Consider the following 18,303-nt stretch of genomic DNA (forward strand, 5'->3'; position numbering starts at 1 on the left):
CTTTTGGGAGCGGTTGTGGGACTCCAGACAACTGAGGCAAGTCACTTTGTTCCAGTGGCTAGTTCCACACAGAGCTACAGGAGGTGGGAGCTGGTTGGTACATAGTGGCCTTTTGGCGGCCTATGCAGCTTGTGACCATCCGTTGGAGAGTCAGCGTCACTGTCTGTGGGACTCCCCCATGGCACAACAGGTTTGTCTTCAAGTTCTTCGGCCGCTGCCAGCTCTTTCCATAGTGCAATAATACACTTGGGGTGCTGCTTCCGGTCCACCCTCACGGGCCCTGTGCTCTAGTTTGAGCTATCTTTTACCAACAGGATGATAGTGATCCAGGGGGTCGATCTACACTTCAGCTTGCTATAGAGCTTACCCCCTAGGAGTGGTGCAGTGAGAGAGGTGTGTTCGGAGTGGCCTGACACTCTGGTTCATTTGGCGGGCCCGTTGCTTCCGCATCTTTGAGGCTCACCTTGTCCCACCAACGGAGACTGTTCGTGACTTTTGGTTGGAGTTGTTCCATACTCTCAGGGGTCAGTTGGAGAGACTTCAGGGCAGCTCTGACCGCATGCGAGAGCGCAGAGAGGCTTTCCTGCGACTTTGAAGTTTGGCGCCCAGGGCTTGTCATAAGCCAGGCACCACGTGCCAATAAAAAAGAACAGACTGAACAAACTTTTAGCACTTCAATAACAACTGAACTGAGAGAGAGAGAGAGAGACAGAGAGAGGACACGCGACCCGGAGTGGCGGGATTCCACCCCAGAGAGTATTGGCCCCAAACCTTAGAGCCCCTTTCGGTGTTTCTTTATATTGCATCTGTACAAACCGGTGCTCCAAATTCTGCACCTTCTCCGAGGAGCATGCCAGAGAATGAGCCCATGGCCTCATATTTAAAGGCCCTGGGCCCCAAAAGCAGTTTACATGAAAAGCCTTCAAAACTCAAAAGCTTCCTGTGGGGCCTCTACTGAAACTTGATGTAAACGACCCTCACCTTGTAGCTCACAGACGGGGAGGGTACAGTCTCTAAGCTAGCCTGAACTGCGATGAGAACCTCTAGTCGCGTGAAGGCCCCCATCCATCTGGGCGTTGTTGACTCAAGAGGTGTCAGCCACACAGTTATATTGCCTCTCTGATGACCTGACACATGCTCTGCACCCCTCTCATGCCCTGTAAGCTGGATGCTCTGAAGCAAGCTTGAGAACTGTAACCAGTCACCTAGAGTGCATGCTGGACCCTCTGCCATGGGGCTCCAAGAAACATGAGGCCTACTACCAACCAAGTGGCCTCTCTAAGTGCTAACCATGGGGTTCCAAACAAGGGGCTGCCTCAAGCGCTCCTCCGTGCAAGTAGGCTTATGTTGCTCCAGGCCTCTCCCCAACTGCTCCCAGGAGCGGAGAAGACTCACAGCGAAATGGTCCTCCGGTCTCCTGCTCAAGCCAACTCTACGCATCTCTGTGAAGATCCATATGGTCGAAGGTCGCCAGGGGCCTCCAGCCTAGGGCACCCTAGCACTAAGCCGCTGAAGCAAAAACTTCTTCCAGGGCTCCTCCCCTGGAAGCAATCCTCTGACAACAAACTTCCCAAGAAGGGCTCTGCTTTGCTGTGCTGGATCTGTGATCCCCAACCCTCCCTGAGAACAAGGAAGAGTGATGACTTGCCTGGCCACTTTGGCCCGGGCTATCTGAGTGTCGCACCTTGACCACAAGAAGTTCCTGATCAGCCTCTCTACCTGACTGATGCAGGAACTCGAAAAGATCCAGCAAGAAGTGATGTACCACATAGTAGCTAACAACACCTGGTTGGCCACTACAACTCTACTTGCCAAGGAAAGACGTACCGAACTCCAGTGTAACAGCTTCCTCCTAATGGATAGGAGGAGGGGAGCAATCTGCTGCTCAGGGGACAAGTCTAAATCAACTTGACAACCCAAGTATCGAACTGCAATCCCGGGGGGAATCCATCTGAAACCCTCACCTGGTAGCCAATCTGGCGTAGGGGCACTACCAACCGAGAAAGCCACAGCTTTCTCTAGTTGATTCGTGCGCCTGATGGACAACAAAAGGCCTCAAAAGCCTGCTCAGACCTGTGAAAGTTGGCCTCCTGGCCCTCCAAGTATAAAGCTGAGTCGTCTGCAAACTAAGCATCTAGCAACTCGTCGCCCCGAACAGGGAGCGCTAAGCCACGTAAACCAACATGCTGTAAAACCAAAAATCTGCTCATTGCCTCAGCATAGAACAGAAAGAGAAAGGGGGCAAGAGGGCAGCCCTGTCTGACCGAACGTGTGAGCATGAAGCGATCTCCTCTGCCACCTGCCAACAGTACCCGACTGTGTGCCCGTCTGTAGAGAGCTGACACACCTCTGATCCAAGCATGAGAAGCCCATCCTGTGTAGAGTTCCGTTCAAGAAGTCCCAATCAACTCTATCATAGGCCTTCTCAAAGTCGAGAAGGAGTATCACTAGATCCTCACCACGGAGGTGAGCGAGGGCAGAAGCCTCCCAAACGTAAAGATGTTGTCAAGGATACTACGCTCCTTGACAAAAACTGTTTGTCCCATGTATAATACTCTCTAGAAGTGGCGGAATCCTCAAACTCAGAGCCTTGGCAAGAATTTTGTAGGCTGAGTTGAGGATGATGCGCCACCACTGTCGAATCTCATCCAAGGAGCCACCCTCCTTGGGAATGAGGTAAATGAGGCCCTCACTCATGCTGTCAGGCATCTCTCCTGTGTGCATGATGTACTGAAAAGCGCTGCAGAGATCTGAGCCAAGCACGTCCCAGTACTCTAAGAAAAAACTGGGAGTCAAACCATCCTAACGTGGACAGCTACCACGGGGAACTGCTCTGAGGGCCACACGGAGCTCTGCTGCTTAAGTCTCTGGCGCATCTCCTCAGTCACAAGACAAGGCATCTGTGCCCAAACCTGCTCTATGCAAGCATCCTGACGGTCTGACTGAGGCTTTGCTAAAAGCAGGTCATGGTAAAAGTCGGTAGCAATTGCTCGCATGTCCTCAAGCTTAGAAGCAACTGACCCGTCAGGCCTCCTCAACTGGTTGAGCCTGGTATGCGTATGCCGGGGTCTCACTGCCTCAAAGAAAGCCCCTGTCACTCTATCACCCACTTGGGTCCACTGAGATGCCTGTCGATGGAAGGCAAACTTATGGCGCCTCTCCTCTGCGCAGGCAAGCTCTTGACGAGCCTGCTGCAACTGCTCCTCCAACCAAGGATTGTCTGGATGCTGCTCCTGCATCCTCTGCAAGGAAGCAACGCCCCGTCGTAGGCGTTGCTCCTCCTCTCTCGCTGCAGCCAGGCGGGCTATGGACTCCTGAAGAAAAAGCCGACTGAAATCCAAAGGCCACCCTGAGAGCAAGAGAGTCCTCCACGGCTAAGCTCTCTGTCCAAAGAGCCACCACTGTCTCTCTAAGCGTAGAGTCCAGCAAAACCCTCTCAAGAATGAAGCATCGTGCTCTCCCTCCTCTGTCTATCTGTCACTGTGAGGATCACTGGTGCATGGTCTGAAAAAGAAGTACCAGCCAGAATGCAAACTGTCCCACCCAAGTCACAAAAGTGGTCACTAGTATAGAAGCGATCTATCCGAGATAGATTCACTCCTCCCACTCTGCGGTTCGCCGAACGAGAGAAGGCCAAACTATCAGGGGGCCTCACAATGCTAGAATGCTACCACACATGTGAAACCCGCAGAGTCGTACAAAACCTCTCCCAAGCTGCCAACTCAACTCCATGCACAATAGTATGGCTACCTCCAATCCTGTCAGAGGGATCCTCCAACATGTTGAAGTCACCCCCAATGCACCATTGCTCTGCCTGCGGCAGAGACTCAACAATATGAGACTAAAACTCTACACGTGCACTCGCCACATTGGGCGCATAGATGTTCAAGAAGCCCATGAGGCAACCCTAAACCTGCATAGTGATCCACTGAGCCCTGCTTGGCACAATAATCCCTCTGCCCACTATGGCCTGCTACAAAGAGTCCGCAATAGTCATACATACCCCTACTTGGATGCCTCCAGGTCCAAATGCAGCTGACCAAAACGTCTCATAGTGACCACACAAAATCTGACCACATCGTCGAATGCGGCTCTCACAAAAATGATACTTCTGTAGCATAAGAATGTCAATCTCACCACCCACAAGGCATCTCTGAAGCTCCTAACGCAGCTGACCCTGTTGACGGTGAAACTAGGGCCCTCCTAATCCCTGCACATTCCATGAGATGATCCTCATGGAGTCGGTGAGAGAAAACAGTTGGTGCCACAGCAACCAACCTCGCTATCTTTGAGGCGGTTTGGATTGGGAGTAATCCGCATCTAAACGACCTCTAGACAAGCAAGATAAGTGTGACTGTCCCACCCAGGCCCAAGCCGAGCGTGCAACCCAAAGGGCTACATTCTCTATCCAAGAATCCTCATGTACAAATACATAACAGGGAGGGCACTGAGTGCCTGCAAACAAATGCACCACAATGTGCCTGCAACCCGAAGCATTAGGAGGCGTCACGCTGAACTTGGCGAGAGGCCAAAGTGTCTGCACCAAATCTGTCACCCCCCCCTAAGTTCCGTGTGTGGTGTGAGAACTCAGTAGCCTGAATTTGGAGCCAGTCCAGAACTGTGTGCTGGGTCCACTCTGTGGAATCCCTACCGCACATCGGAAAGGAGAAACCTATCGTTGTGTCCAAAGCCTCAATGCCTCTAGCTGCAAGAAAGAGGAGGTGGACTCAAAAGCAAGCCTCCTCCAGGTCAGGAGAAGAGTCGCCCAGGAACTGCGTGAAGCTATCTGATCGCTGGTCTCAGTCGAGGTACCAGCATGTGTGTCCTGAGTGTCTGGCTGCTGGGCATGCTCAGCCTTGGAAGGCTGGGCATGCGTTGTGGGTCGAGGTCTCCTGTGAGGATAGGCCTTTGCCAAGTGGCCCATGTGTCTGCAAATGAAGCACTTATTTGAGAGGCCCGAATACTCAACGCTCTGACGGAACCACCACCACTCACCCGAGGTAGTAGGATGACCTTCGAAAGAGTGTGGGTGTCCCGAACCAGAACACGTACTGTGGGGATGCCGGCCGCCTTGGCAGCTATAGAGGTTGCATGCGAGGTGTCTCCAGGACAGTCCCAATCTCTGAGCCTATCCTGTACAAAAGTGGCAAGTACTCCCTCCTCAAATTGGGAAAGCATACGGAGATGGGTAGGTCTGCCTCCTCTACTATAACATCAGTTGCCAGATCGAAACCATGCCTCCACTGTCGAAAGTGGGCTCGAACTGCTCAGATGGCCAAGGGGCTCATCGTTGCGATGACCTTGGACACCATCGGAGGTCTCGAACTCTATCTGATAGTAGCCGCGTCCGAGGAATTGAACATCCAAACCTCTGCGAGAAGGCGGGCTTGGAGAATATCACGCACCTCTCCTCTACTGGGTCTGGTACCGAGAATTTTGCAGATGAAGGAAACCGCTTGAAGGCGTTCCACCTTTGTTGCAAGGCTCGCTTGCTGTGTCGGTGAGAGAGCAAGTCGGATGGTGGGCTTTGCAGGGTCGGGCGAGGGGGCTTCCTGAGAGTCCCTCTGAGGTGGAGCATGAGCCTCCATCAGTGTTTGCTGCCATGAAGAAAGGGCGAAGAGTCGTTGACGAGTGGTGGCCTTCTGCAACCGAGTACGTCGAAGGAGATGACGACTTCAGCCGAGCAGAAAATAGGGGTGGAGGGGAGAGTGGCAATGCGGAGAGAGCGGGATTGCGAGGTGGGGCTGGCTGGGTGCTGGTCAGGCTGCGTGCTGGTGATGACTGCGGGTAGCGGGTAGGTAGCAGGCAGGGCAGGACAGGTTAGCACGAGACCAGTTGGGGGGGGGGGGGGGGGGGGGGGCGATGGCGAGAGAAGGGGGGGGAGTATGTGCGCAGGGGGAGAGGGCGAGGGCAGCAGCGAGCGTCAAAAGGTATTATCTGGGTAGTTTTTCTTAACTAATGGGAGGATCTTTTTCTCAAAAAAAAAAGATCTTTTTCTTAACTAATGGGAGGATCTTTTTCTCAACCTGTTGTTTTACAGATCAATTGATACCAGTGTGTGTCAAATAATTGAAGCTAAGAATTCAACTTCATGCTATTGATACGCATTGGAGATTATGCTGGTAGGCTTACAATGGAAGACAATGAAGTTAGAAATGAAAAGTTTTCTAGAATTTGAAGGAGCTACGAAAGAGACAAAGCAAAAAAAGCTCAATTTATCTGCCAAAGTAATCCTCAATACGAGATAGGAGTGTTAATCTTCATATTCATGAAAGCCTACTCTAAATGCTATATAGTTCTCTTCATGGAGAGCATTAGCTTTTAGCTCTAGAATTGAGAGTGATGACCCTTCTAACCATAGAATTTTTGCTTATAGAGATTTCAAACGGAGATTGATTTACCTATCTAGAGCCATGGAATTGGGTTCTTTTTCTTATAAAATATTTGAAAGGTATAATATAAGGATCCTATTTTAAGCTCTTGTATACCCTTGAGAACTACTCTTATGAAGATTTGGAGCTAAGAGAGTCTCATAGTACTCAACTTTGAGTACTGTTAGGCAAATTTCTGAAGTCCAAATGTCCTAGTCTGAAAAATCCCTTGGTTGGAAAGAAAGATTTGTTGATAACTATCTTTACCTCCCCTGACTTAGACAAGATTGGATTAAGCTCTATTTTGAGATCTCAAGAAGCTTTGGATGCTCTCCCTCCTTGTGTGAGAAAGGTATGGAACCATCCTGTCGTAGCTTTCAAATATGTGAAAACTTTAGGACAAAAAGCTTTCAACTATAGTGACATAGGACGTAATCTTAAAAAGCAAGAGAGGCTTGCAATCTCAAGTATTGATTGCCCTTGTAGTAAAACTGCCTTTTCTTCTTACGTAAATGGAGCTTTGGGTCATGTAGTTACTGCCGATTGTTCTATCCTTCCTTCGGATTCTTTGAAAGACCTTTTCTCAAGAGGTACTAAATATAGGCTCCCTTCCTCAAACGACTCTTGCCTTCTCAAAGCCATAGAAAAAGGAATTTCTAGTTTTGTAGTAAAGTTTGAGGAGTCTTTAAGAGTTCAAGGTATTTTTATCCATTGGAAGTCTGTAATCCTCAAGAAAGCTTCTTTGAAATTAGCATCTTGCTCTCGGAACGTTTCTTCAGGAAGGAACAGCTTATCTTCTTCTGATCGTGATGCTCTTAGGAAATTTCATCGTGATTTTGTAATCTCTTATGTAGATAAGTGCTCTAATAACTTTGTTGTTACGTGCAAAAAGTTCTATTTAGAATGCTTGTTAGGTGAAGTAAATTCTCAGACTTACAGTGATTGTGATCTTTCAATGCAAGAGGTTATCTTGAAACATCAAGACTTTTGTAAGTCTTTTGGTTTTAAGTGCCAGCCTAAATTACCTTTTTTATATACCGTTTGGAAGTTCCACAAGAACCCTATAAAGCCTAGATTTATAGCTGCTTCTTGTAACACCTCTTTGACCGAGGTTTCCAAATGACTTAGTTATTGTTTGAAAGCCATTTTACCTAGCGTAAATGAATTGTGGAATAATATGCTAAAGGAAGCAGACGTACCTACCGATTCAAGTTGGATTTTAAATGATTCAGTAGGTGTGATTCCTATTTTAAAGTTTTTGAACTCTTCAAGTAGCCTTAAGGAGAAATCTTCTCCTTTATGTCTCCAAACTTTTGACTTTACAACGCTATACACGAAGTTAAATTTGAAGGACCTTAAATTTAGAGTCAAGTTTCTTATTTCAAAAGTTTTTGCGTACAAGCTTGAGAAGGATAGGTACAAGGCATTGCTAGTAGAAAAGTCAGCCTTGAACTTTGACTTCTTATGGCTGAAAAATAAGAATGTAGATGTAGACAAAGGAAGAAAGAGATTCACCAGGATTGTAGATGACATTGACATCATATCTTGGTTAGATTTTCTTTTGGACAATTTATATATAACCATCGGCGACTCTCTTTTCAAGCAAACAATTGGTATCCCTATGGGTACCAATTGTGCTGTTTTTCTTGCTAATTTCTATCTTTTTACTTATGAGTTTGATTTTATGGAGCGTCTTGTCCTTGCTAACACTTGCCCAATATTTTTACACAAGTTGTGCAATGTAAGACGCTTTGTAGATGATCTTTTTGTCCCTGACGTTCCTTCTTTTCAAGATTTTATGTACTTGAATTCGAGTTCTGTAGGCGGAGGGATTTATCCCAAGGAGTTTTGTGAACTTAACTGTACCACAAATAGTGATTGTTGTGCCTTTTTAGACCTTAAGATTTTTCAGACTCCCTTGGGATTAGAAGTAGATATCTATGATAAGCGCCTTGAACCAAAATATGCCAATCTAAAAATCATCCGCATGCCTCACATTTCTTCGAACATTTCTCTTTTAGCTAAGTACAGTGTCATTTGCTCTCAACTATTTAGATTTTCTCGTCTTTGTTCTAGTAAATCTACTTTTGTTGTTCAATCTTGCCATCTTATTTCTTTACTAGTTGAAAAAGGATACTCATTCAAAAGAATCATGAAAAAAGTTCGTTCATTTTTGCATCGTAGTAAGTTTATTTTTAGTGTTTCTTCCTTTGGAATGTTCAAGATAATCAGTAGTAAATTCAATAGAAGTGAGGAGCTAAAAAGCCCACTTATTGTTTGACTTAATAACACCGTATGTTGTTGTTTTGATCTTTAGCGCTTCTAGTATTTTCACTATAGCTTGACAATTGCTAGCCTTTATCATGGCTGAGTATGCCCATCACCTCCGGAGGGTGATAGAAACTCAGCTCGTTGGTTTTGTAGAGTACGTTCAAAGCATGAATGACCTCTATATAAACCTGCACCTACTCTTGGGCACTGACGACGTGAGTAGGGATTTCATAGCTGTTGTCCAAGCTATGCATGATAAAGGTGATAATCTTATTCTTCCTATTTGGACAAGCAGTGAAGTTGAGATCACATATTGTCAAGTTTGGTTCTTTGCTCTTCGTAGGTTTGTAGTAGTATTCATTTTTCGATTTCATATTTAGCTTACCCGAGGACTTAAGAATGTGTTCCGTTATAGGTTGTTGTGTGAAGTTTGATTTCTAGGATTAAGTTTTTAAGATGTCTTATCCTTTTTTTGCTTAAAGTTGAGTACTTGTTTTAAGCCAAGTAAGTTGCGTCAACTTATTTTACACATACCTTTTCTGAAAACATTTTTAAGTTAATAATGTTTTGTTTTATCTAGTTTTGTTTCGAAGCAATCAAAGTGATTTAGTTAGTTAGTTTGTTTGTTTTTGTTTTTCTTTTCTTTTCGTGTGTCCCTTGCTTTTATAGTTTTATGAGTGCTTTATTCCCTCTTATAATTCGTGAGTTCAGACTATTCTGAACTTATGAAGGTATATATAAACTTTTTCTAGTATCTACAATACCTGAAAACACTGTGATTTTGTGATTTTCGAAGTCTAAACTTTGTACTCTGCTGTTATGATTGCTTACATAATGATTCTGATTGCTTTTACAGACATTTCAGGATATGGGGTTGATAAGTCCAGCCTTACATCACTCGTGCGCTCTTTCTCTGTGGAGCCTGCTTTTGAACCTTCTCATATGGAGCTCCCTGTATGTATTCTTCTTTGGAAAAATTGTTTTGAATCTTTCGATCGGAAAAGCATGGTTGTATGGTCAAATTGGCCTTGCGAATGCATTTTACTCCACTTTGGTCCATTTTAATTGCTTTGAACTTTTTATTAGTTAGTTGACCCATTTTTGGTCCAATTGCCCCACTTATTGTGAGGTGGCTCTTTTATTAGCTGGGTGCCTTGTTTTTAGTTCCAGATTTGGTCCTAGTTGGGAGCTTGGGGCGCCCCCATTTTGGACCTCTCTAGGTCTCCTTTATGAATATAAATGTCCCCTCTCATTCTCATTATCCATTATATGAGCATTCTTTAGAGTTTCGTTATTGCTCTTGGGCACTCTCTCTCTCTCATCCAGAGAGGGTTTCGGTCCTCTTGTTAGAGTGATGGACTACATCGATCAGAGATTGCTCTTGGGCACTCTCTCTTTCTCTCCCTCTATTCAAAGAGGGTTTCAGTCCTCTTGCTAGAGCGGTGGACTACCTCGATCAGAGGTATCTTGGGCTTTTCCTACTGGAGATACGCAGACACAGAGAGACATTATTTCGGAGTTCAACTCCAGTCAGAGTATTGACGCAGAGGCAGGTCACCGATTTCTTTAGAGGGGGTCAACCTCAGCAGACCCAAAGGAGTATCTAGACCATACAGGGATTCTCATAAGCTACACAGATTAGCAGATCCAAACTATCTTGATCAGAGGTGTCTTTGAAGGGTCTGTATACAGAAACATCCATTGGTTCCTAGTTCTATACCTACTATTGGCTATTGATGACATTAGTGGGGATGTAGTGTTTTGTCGTCACTATGGAATGATGGAGCTGAGGTTCATATTGTATTGTGTATGACTAACATGAGTCTTCAACTCGCACTCTCCTTCGTGGGTGCTGTGTACGAATGGATATATATAGTCTAGTTCAAAGAAGACATGAAGAAAATCATGTGACGTCATTTATGGGAGGTATGGATGGGCGTTTTACACTCAGTTATAGACAATTTGGAAACACTCTTGTAAAAGACGATCCTATCTCAGAGATGATTACCAGATTTCTCTCTGTCAAGTATAAGATAGTAGCATTTTGTTTGTATCCGATTGTGAAGGCTTAAAAGTTTGCAATTCAAAAGATCAGCTGCACGAAAATTATGGGCAGAAACCGATTTGGGGTTCCATTGACGGACGCAAGGCTCTGAGAGCTGAGAGTGCTTCCAAAGAGGAGAGAGAGCTAGAGGGAAGCTGAGTACGCAGTCTTGCTTGTATGGCTGTGTAGCAGGCTACAGTGTCACTTTCACAGGATAGTTAGTACAGTTTGGACTTTACAGTTGGTCTTTGGTTGGTCGGTTCACACTAGACGGACTCGTTGGGCAGTGACACGTGGCAGGGATACGGTGGTCTAGTGGACATCGTGGCGAGGTCACCACCACCACTCAGTGGAGATAGACTAAGGTGCTGTCATTTATGAGCCGTTGGTGGCTCTTTATGGTTGTATATATGAGTAGTAGCGGTTTGGTCATCGGCATCTTTCACGTAGTTGTTTAGAGGGAGTCTATACACAGAGCACTTATTCACCATCCCTGCACATCTGAGCCTCGACACCCCATTGTACTTGAGAGTCCTGGGCTGGAGCTGAGTGTGCTGCCCCGCCAGATCTGTATCAGTTCTTTGAGATAGTCGAGTTATTTGTTGTGGTCTAGTGTTGCTGTTGTGTCTCTGTGAGCTCAGTTGTTGTCTATTGTTTCTTTGTTTTCATTCTGTTTTGAGTGAGATTGTCACGCACATTGCACTGAGGAGCACCCACTGTAGAGAGCACGACACACTATGTGCGCTACAGGTGCTCTCATTTTGGCGATCAGGGTGGGACCTCAACTGAAGTCACTCTCTGTGAGGTGCACATCTTGAAGCTAGTTGGGTTTATCTAGCTTCGCCTACTTTGCCTGGCACTGTGTAGTGGTCTGGTCCTCTCTCGCCCTGGTCCATCTGGTTTGGTCCTATCTCGCCCTGGTCCAATTGGTTTGGTCTCTCTAGCCTGGTCCAATCAGTCCTCGTCCCTGGTCTAGTTCTCCTCGACCGTGGTCTAGTCCTCGTCCTTGGTCCAGCCCGGTCTAGTCACTTACCTGGTCTAGTAGAGTCTAGACCAGTCTTCAGCCAGTTCAAGGTTTTCTTGCCCAAAGCTTGGTTGGATTGGTGGTCGTTGCATGACACATACAAGGAGGTCAGTCGAGCGTCGAAGCGCACTATTGAGTCCTCTGAAGTACTACAATAGAATACGACCCTTGGTACCTAGTAGAAGTCCATCAACCTCGTCACCCATACCTCCACATACGACATCACCCATTTCTCCCTCCGGTTCCACATCTTCCAAATCACCTTCTCCAGTAAATCTCTCTCCTATTCTACTACAGCAGGCTACTGAGCAACAGGGTCAACAAGGGGCCATGGAGCCGTTGGCTAGCGTTTTGGCCAAGGTAAACATCAAGTTCCCTACATTCAAAGGACTCTCTTCAGAAGATGCTGACGACCATGCAAGGAGGTTTGTATCTCTCTGTAGGGGTCGTGGTCTTAACAGGGAAGATGCTTATTTGGTACTCTTTCCATCCACCTTGGATGGCTTAGCAGACAAATGGTACAGCCAGTTTGCAAAGAACCATTTTGCAACTTGGACAGCCTTAAGACAACAGTTCTGTGCAGCTTTCAGGCCAGGTGACTACCAGGAGAAGGTGTTGGATGAGTTGGCCAACATTGTGCTCCATCCAGAGGAGACTTTTGCAGAGCTTATGACTAAGACCAAGTCTCTGGTTGCCAAGCTTTCCCAGCAACCCGGTGAATTCATGGTTGAGAAGTGGGTGGAGAATGCGCTTCCCAAACTTCTCAGCAAAAACTCCGAGAGAGTCTCCGACCCGACGCCACTTTGGAGGAGTTCATCGCAGCTGCTACTAGGATAGAGGGGGCTAGGAAGCTGTTCAACAACTCCCCTCACATAGAGACCCCCTCTCTGTTTTCGGAAAGTCGTGCTGACCCATTGACTTCTTTACGTAGAGAACTTGAAGCCCTAAAACTACAACGCGCTCTTCAAGAGGAGAAAAATATCTCTCTTCGCCAGGAGAAACCCCCACATCTTGAGGCTTTGGATCAAATCAAGAGAGAGCTAGAAGAGCTTCGGTCTCAACAGGAGACTAAGGCTATGGTATGGTGCAACTCGTGTCGCTCTCTAGGACATCCTCCACAGGTCTGTCCCCTTCGGGCTTATTGCCACTTCTGCGAGAAGTCTTGGCATGAAGACAAGGATTGCTACTATATCAAGGGATCACGGCAGATACAACAAAGTGTAGGTCCTTCTCTCCAACAAGGGCTAGCACCTGCATCAAACATGGTGTCACCATATAGCCATCAGAACCCGATGCCACCTCTACTGGCAACACCTCCTATGCAAGGTATTCACAACAACTTTACATCCCCCAGCTTTTATCATGCTAGTACTCCTTCAGTTCCCCAAAGCTTCTACACGTCAGCATCCGGTCCCATGCAGCAAGGGCTGAGACCACCTCGCCCCTCAAATAGGCCAATTTTGTGCTACAGGTGCGGGGAGTATGGACACTATGAGAGCAAATGTCCCTTACGAGAAGGGTCCCCTCCTTGCTGACATTGCCCTGAAGCTAAGGATCACTATAGTAAGGATTGCCCAAAACAACGAGCATCCACATCTGTAAGCACAAGCCAGAACAAGCAGGAGTTTACATTCCCAAAGCTTAACCTCATCACAGTAAACTCCATTCCACAGGCCCCGCCTTCCACTCTTGTAGTTGCCTCTCGAGATGGGTCGAAGCAAGTGGAAGAGCCGGCCGGTGTGCTCACACGGGCACAGAGAGCTGCTCTTGGCCTCGGCCTCCCTGGCAGTCCAATCTTTCCATCTCCTGTTACACAAATGAGTCAAACTCCATTAGTAGCTGACAAACCAACAGGTAGTGTCAAGAGCCAACCTACCTCGCTTCTATCAGATATTGATGGTGCTTTCATGGAAGTAGTAGAGGACTTGCGAAGCTTAAGATACCAGAGCAAGATCTAATCAAAGGAAACAAGCTCACAACAGAGTCTATCTTGAAAAACACTTTTCAGCAAGTGTCACTGTACGAAGTGTCACTGTACGACATGCTTCGACTTGATGCAAATTTTAGAAGTGACACCCTTTCCATCATCCAGTCTCTGTATCTTGGTGCAGGGCCTAGTGGCGGGCACCTACCTGTGTAGCCCTTGGAGTCCTACATGATTTCATATCCAGCTGCTCCCCTCACCAACTACAAAAGTCCTTGTCTCACTGTGTCTATTCTTGGGCATCAATTCTCAGGCGTCATAGTGGATGGTGGATCTAGGATCAATCTGATGCCAGAATTTACTATGTTGGCCTTAGGTCTGCAGCCTACCCGCCCTGCTCCATTCACTCTTACATTGGCAGACCAGAGGACAGTCTACCCTGTGGGCATAGTAGAGAAGGTGCCTCTGATGGTCCAAGACTTCACATTTAGCTTAGATTTTGTGGTGGTCAGTCCTCCTCAAGTGGAGGGAGGATTTCCTTTGCTGTTTGGTAGACCATGGTTGCGGCATACCAAGGCACTTCATGATTGGGGAAACGACGCCATGTGGATACATACTCCTGGCTCTTCCATTCAACCAATTCGGCTCGAAGGAGGTATGGGTCCAATGGTTCATCACAGCTCATTGTCAGTACAGTCCAACCTCGACCCTGAGCAGCCCATCCCACCTGACGGATCAGACGAAGACCTGCTGCAGTGGTTGGAAGCTACCGCCTCGATGGCATGCTATTTGGTCTCTATTCAAAACTCACATGTGCCGGTAACACTCTCTCCCAACTCCTCAGGCGGACACAAATGTCCCAAGTCCTACAACAAACAGTGGACCAGTCAAAGAAGTAAGTGGGTCAACCCCAAATTCTTATGATTCAGATGATCCTCCTATGGAAGTTCTCGGCCTCGGGGAACCTATAACACATCACCGAAGGGGGAAAAAATCTCCTCTGCATGAACTGGCCAATGATTCCCCCCTTCCTCTAACATCTCCCAGGTCGGACGCCCTGCTCACTCAAAAACACTTTGTTATGTCTCTGTCTGAAGATTTACCCTTCGATGAGCTTCCACCAGGATGGTTACAAGAAGAGTATGCGGAGTTTCCAATTCATCAAACGCCAGCACATGATGTCTCGAAGCTCCAAGAGGCAGCTCATTTCTCAACTTCTGAAGTACCCTCCACAGTTACAACGTGGGCGACCTTGACAACCCTCAGCACGTCCTCTTAGCAGCTTGGTTATGGGAGCATCCCGCATTACTTGATCAGGTAGTTTCTTTCATACACTCTTTTAAGGATGTTTTTGCTCGGTCCTACAAGGATTTGGAAGGGATCCCACCAGAATTGGGTCTCCACACTATCCCTCTGGTTGAAGGGGCTAGGCCGAGCTTACAAGCTCAACCCAAAGTATGCAGAGTCTGTCAAGTCAGAGCTCGAAAAAATGCAAGAGGCAGGGATCATTATACCGGTGGAGCACTCTAAGTGATTATCACCCATGGTGATAGCGCCCAAGAAGCAGTCCAATAAAATCCGTGTGCGTAGATTACCGCGCTCTGAACAAGGTAACTATCTTAGATGGTTTCCCCACACCTTTCACTGAGTGTGTGCTCGAAGATGTAGCAGGGCATATATTGTACAGTTTTATGGATGGGTTCAGTGGATACAATCAGTTGGGCATCTATCCAGGTGATCAGCTTAAAACGGCCTTTGAACGGCCTTTGTGACTCCCTGGGGTATTTTTATCTACACTAGGATGTCGTTTGGGTTGAAAAACGCTCCACCTTCCTTCAATCGAGCAGTATATCTTATATTCTGTCCTTTACTTACGGGTCATCTTCGCATCTTCATGGACGATTTTTCGACTTTCTCAGGTGCCCAATGTTCAACCCCAGTGGAAAATCTAGAGGAGCACCTCGCTCAGCTCTCTATTGTCTTCCTCAGGTGCAGAGAGGCACGGCTAAAACTCAATCCTAACAAATGTCACTTTTTGGTCACTGAGGGTACACTTCTAGGCCATGTGGTGTCTGCCAAAGGTTTAGCACCTGACCCAGAGAAGATCGTGGCAATCTTGAAGTTACCACCTCCCATCAACCCGAAAGGTGTTCAGAGCTTTGTAGGCCACACAGGATATCATCATAGGTTCATACGAATGTATGCACAGGTGGCTCAACCATTGACCCGACTCACTAGTGCTACAATACCCTTTAAATGGTCAAAACGTGAGGCTGAAGCATTTGAATACCTCAAAAAGCGCCTCACTGAAGCACCTATTTTAGTGGCTCCAGATTGGTCTCTCCCTTTTCATGTGCATACAGATGCCAGTCAACTAGCTGTGGGGGCTGTGCTTACTCAGCTTAGTAAAGAGTACAACCTGGATCGCCCTGTTCACTATGCAAGTCGCCTGCTCACCAAAGCAGAGTGCAACTACAGCACCACAGAAAGGGAAGGGTTGGCTATGGTGTATTCTTTACAAAAGTTTCGTCATTACCTGTTAGGGGTTCACTTTACTATCATCATAGATCATCATACGCTACGCTATCTTCTGAATAAACCCCAAGTTGCAAGAAGAGTCTGGAGATGGCTACTGATATTCCAGGAGTTCGACTTCGAAGTAGTTCTTAGTCTAGGCAAGCAGCACGTCATGGCCGACCATCTCTCTCGCATACACACAGGTGAGCCCAATACTGGGGTTGATGATGATTTTCCTGATAGTCATCTTTTTAAGGTGGACACAACTCCAGAATGGTATGGAGATGTGTTACATCTACTCTCTACTGGCCTATATCTTGAGAATGCTTCTCCCTTGCAAAAAAGAAGACTCTTGCTGAAGTCTAGACCGTTCTCTTTGATTGGCGGACAACTCTATAAATCTGGGCCAGATGGTGTGCTGCGCAGGTGCGTCTCCCCTCATGAAGTAGACCACATTCTGGAGGATGCACACAGTGGTCCTACAGGTGGCCACTACCCTGGTCACATCACGGCGCAAAAAATCTTAGAGACAGTCTTATGGTGGCCCTATATATTTAGAGATGCTATTGCTCATGTCAGGATTTGTGATGTCTGCCAGCGATGTGCACCCAAGCCTAGCAAGCAATCAAATCGCCCTCTGCAGGTATTTATGGCGTGGTTGCCCTTTGAGAGATGGGGCTTGGACTTTGTTGGTCCAGTTACTCCATCTGCTCAACTAGGCAATCGTAAGTATCTCTTGGTAGCAACAGATTATGCAACAAAATGGGCCGAAGTGGTGGCTACCATCGATTGTACAGCCGCCACTGTCGCAAAATTTTTGTATGAAAATATTTTTTGCAGGTTTGGGTGCCCTCTGAAAGTCACCAGTGATCGAGGTAGTCATTTTGTCAACGACCTGATCTCCACACTCCTCACGAATTACAAGATTTTTCATCGCAAGTCTTGCTCTTACTATCCTAGAGCAAATGGGCAGGCTGAAAGCACTAACAAAGTGCTAATCGCGCTTCTCAAGAAAGCTTGTCACCTGCATCCAACATCTTGGGCTCAGGTTATCCTCGGCACAGTTTGGGCTTATCGCACCTCCTTCAAGGCAACCACTAATTCCAGCTAGCTTTCGGCCTAGAAGCAATTGCACCATATGAGTTCAACTCAGGTTCAGCAAGAGTGGGAAGTGTTCTTGTCACAGCGGGGATTGCTTCAGCAAGCCTCTCCCGTCTCTCAATGTTAGAAGAAAGCAGGAGGTTAGCTTCACATGCTCTCCAAGGTGAGCAACTTCGTCGCAAAGCGTGGCATGATCGCCATCTTCGAAAGCCAAAAATAACGTAGGGTTCCCTGGTGCTACTCTATCAAGCTAAGTATCTGAAGAAAGCTAAGAAGCTGGTCCCAGCCTGGCAAGGGCCATTCATCGTACAAGAGATTTTGCCACAAGGGGCTGTCCAGTTAGTCACTCTGGCAGGCGTTCCTTTGCCACTGGTAAATGGATCAAGAATAAAGTGCTATCACTCCCTTGCCTGACTCTTTAGAATCTGGTTATGTTATAACTCCCACCTACAACATTATGACTATCCCGTCCTCAGTGTCTCGTCCTCAATCCTCGGCTCTCTTCGGCTTTCCATTTTCCCTGTTCTCAGATTTACCTTATGTCAAGTTCTCATCTTAGTTGCATGCATCAAATTGCTTCTCATCTTATTTCATCTCATTCATATAATTCGGGTTGGATTCCAACTACGATCCAGCTTTTTCTTTTTAATTAGTTGAATCCATTCATAGATTGGATAATCATCTTCCTCCTGTTTCCGTATCCGTGTCTATCTGTATCTCTATCTCTAGTCCTTACAGGTTACAGCTCTCACTATACTGCCCTCTCTCTCTCTCTCTCTGTCCCTGTGGATTTCTTCAAAATGTCCGTGGTATAACTCTAGTCGGATAAAGAACGGACTTTTCTTGGTATTGTTCCTAGCACTACTCTGGTGCATCTCTATCTGTCTGTCCCGTATCTCTCACACGTGCTCACACACACAGTTCCAAAACAAAGCTCCTGCTCCACAATATCCTTCCTCTATGTTTCCACTCCTCTTTGTACACTATGTCTCTATCCATGTGGAAGTCCTGATCGGCCATTAATTCTTCAGCATCTACACTCTCTCTCTCT

General features: G+C 46.7%; 1 protein-coding gene across 1 annotated transcript in view; it reads left to right on the forward strand.

Moving 5' to 3' along the window:
* The window catches only part of ALDH6B2 (aldehyde dehydrogenase 6B2), a 106,193-nt gene that overhangs the window by 23,290 nt on the left and 64,600 nt on the right, over nucleotides 1-18,303 (forward strand). The window contains exon 2 of the mRNA XM_086510364.1: nucleotides 9,499-9,596. Coding sequence (XP_086366490.1) covers nucleotides 9,499-9,596 — 98 coding nt within the window. The remainder of the gene's footprint in view (nucleotides 1-9,498; nucleotides 9,597-18,303) is intronic.

Source organism: Adiantum capillus-veneris, chromosome 4 (genome assembly GCF_014529385.1).
Source record: "Adiantum capillus-veneris isolate H3 chromosome 4, ASM1452938v2, whole genome shotgun sequence".
Taxonomy (NCBI): domain Eukaryota; kingdom Viridiplantae; phylum Streptophyta; class Polypodiopsida; order Polypodiales; family Pteridaceae; genus Adiantum; species Adiantum capillus-veneris.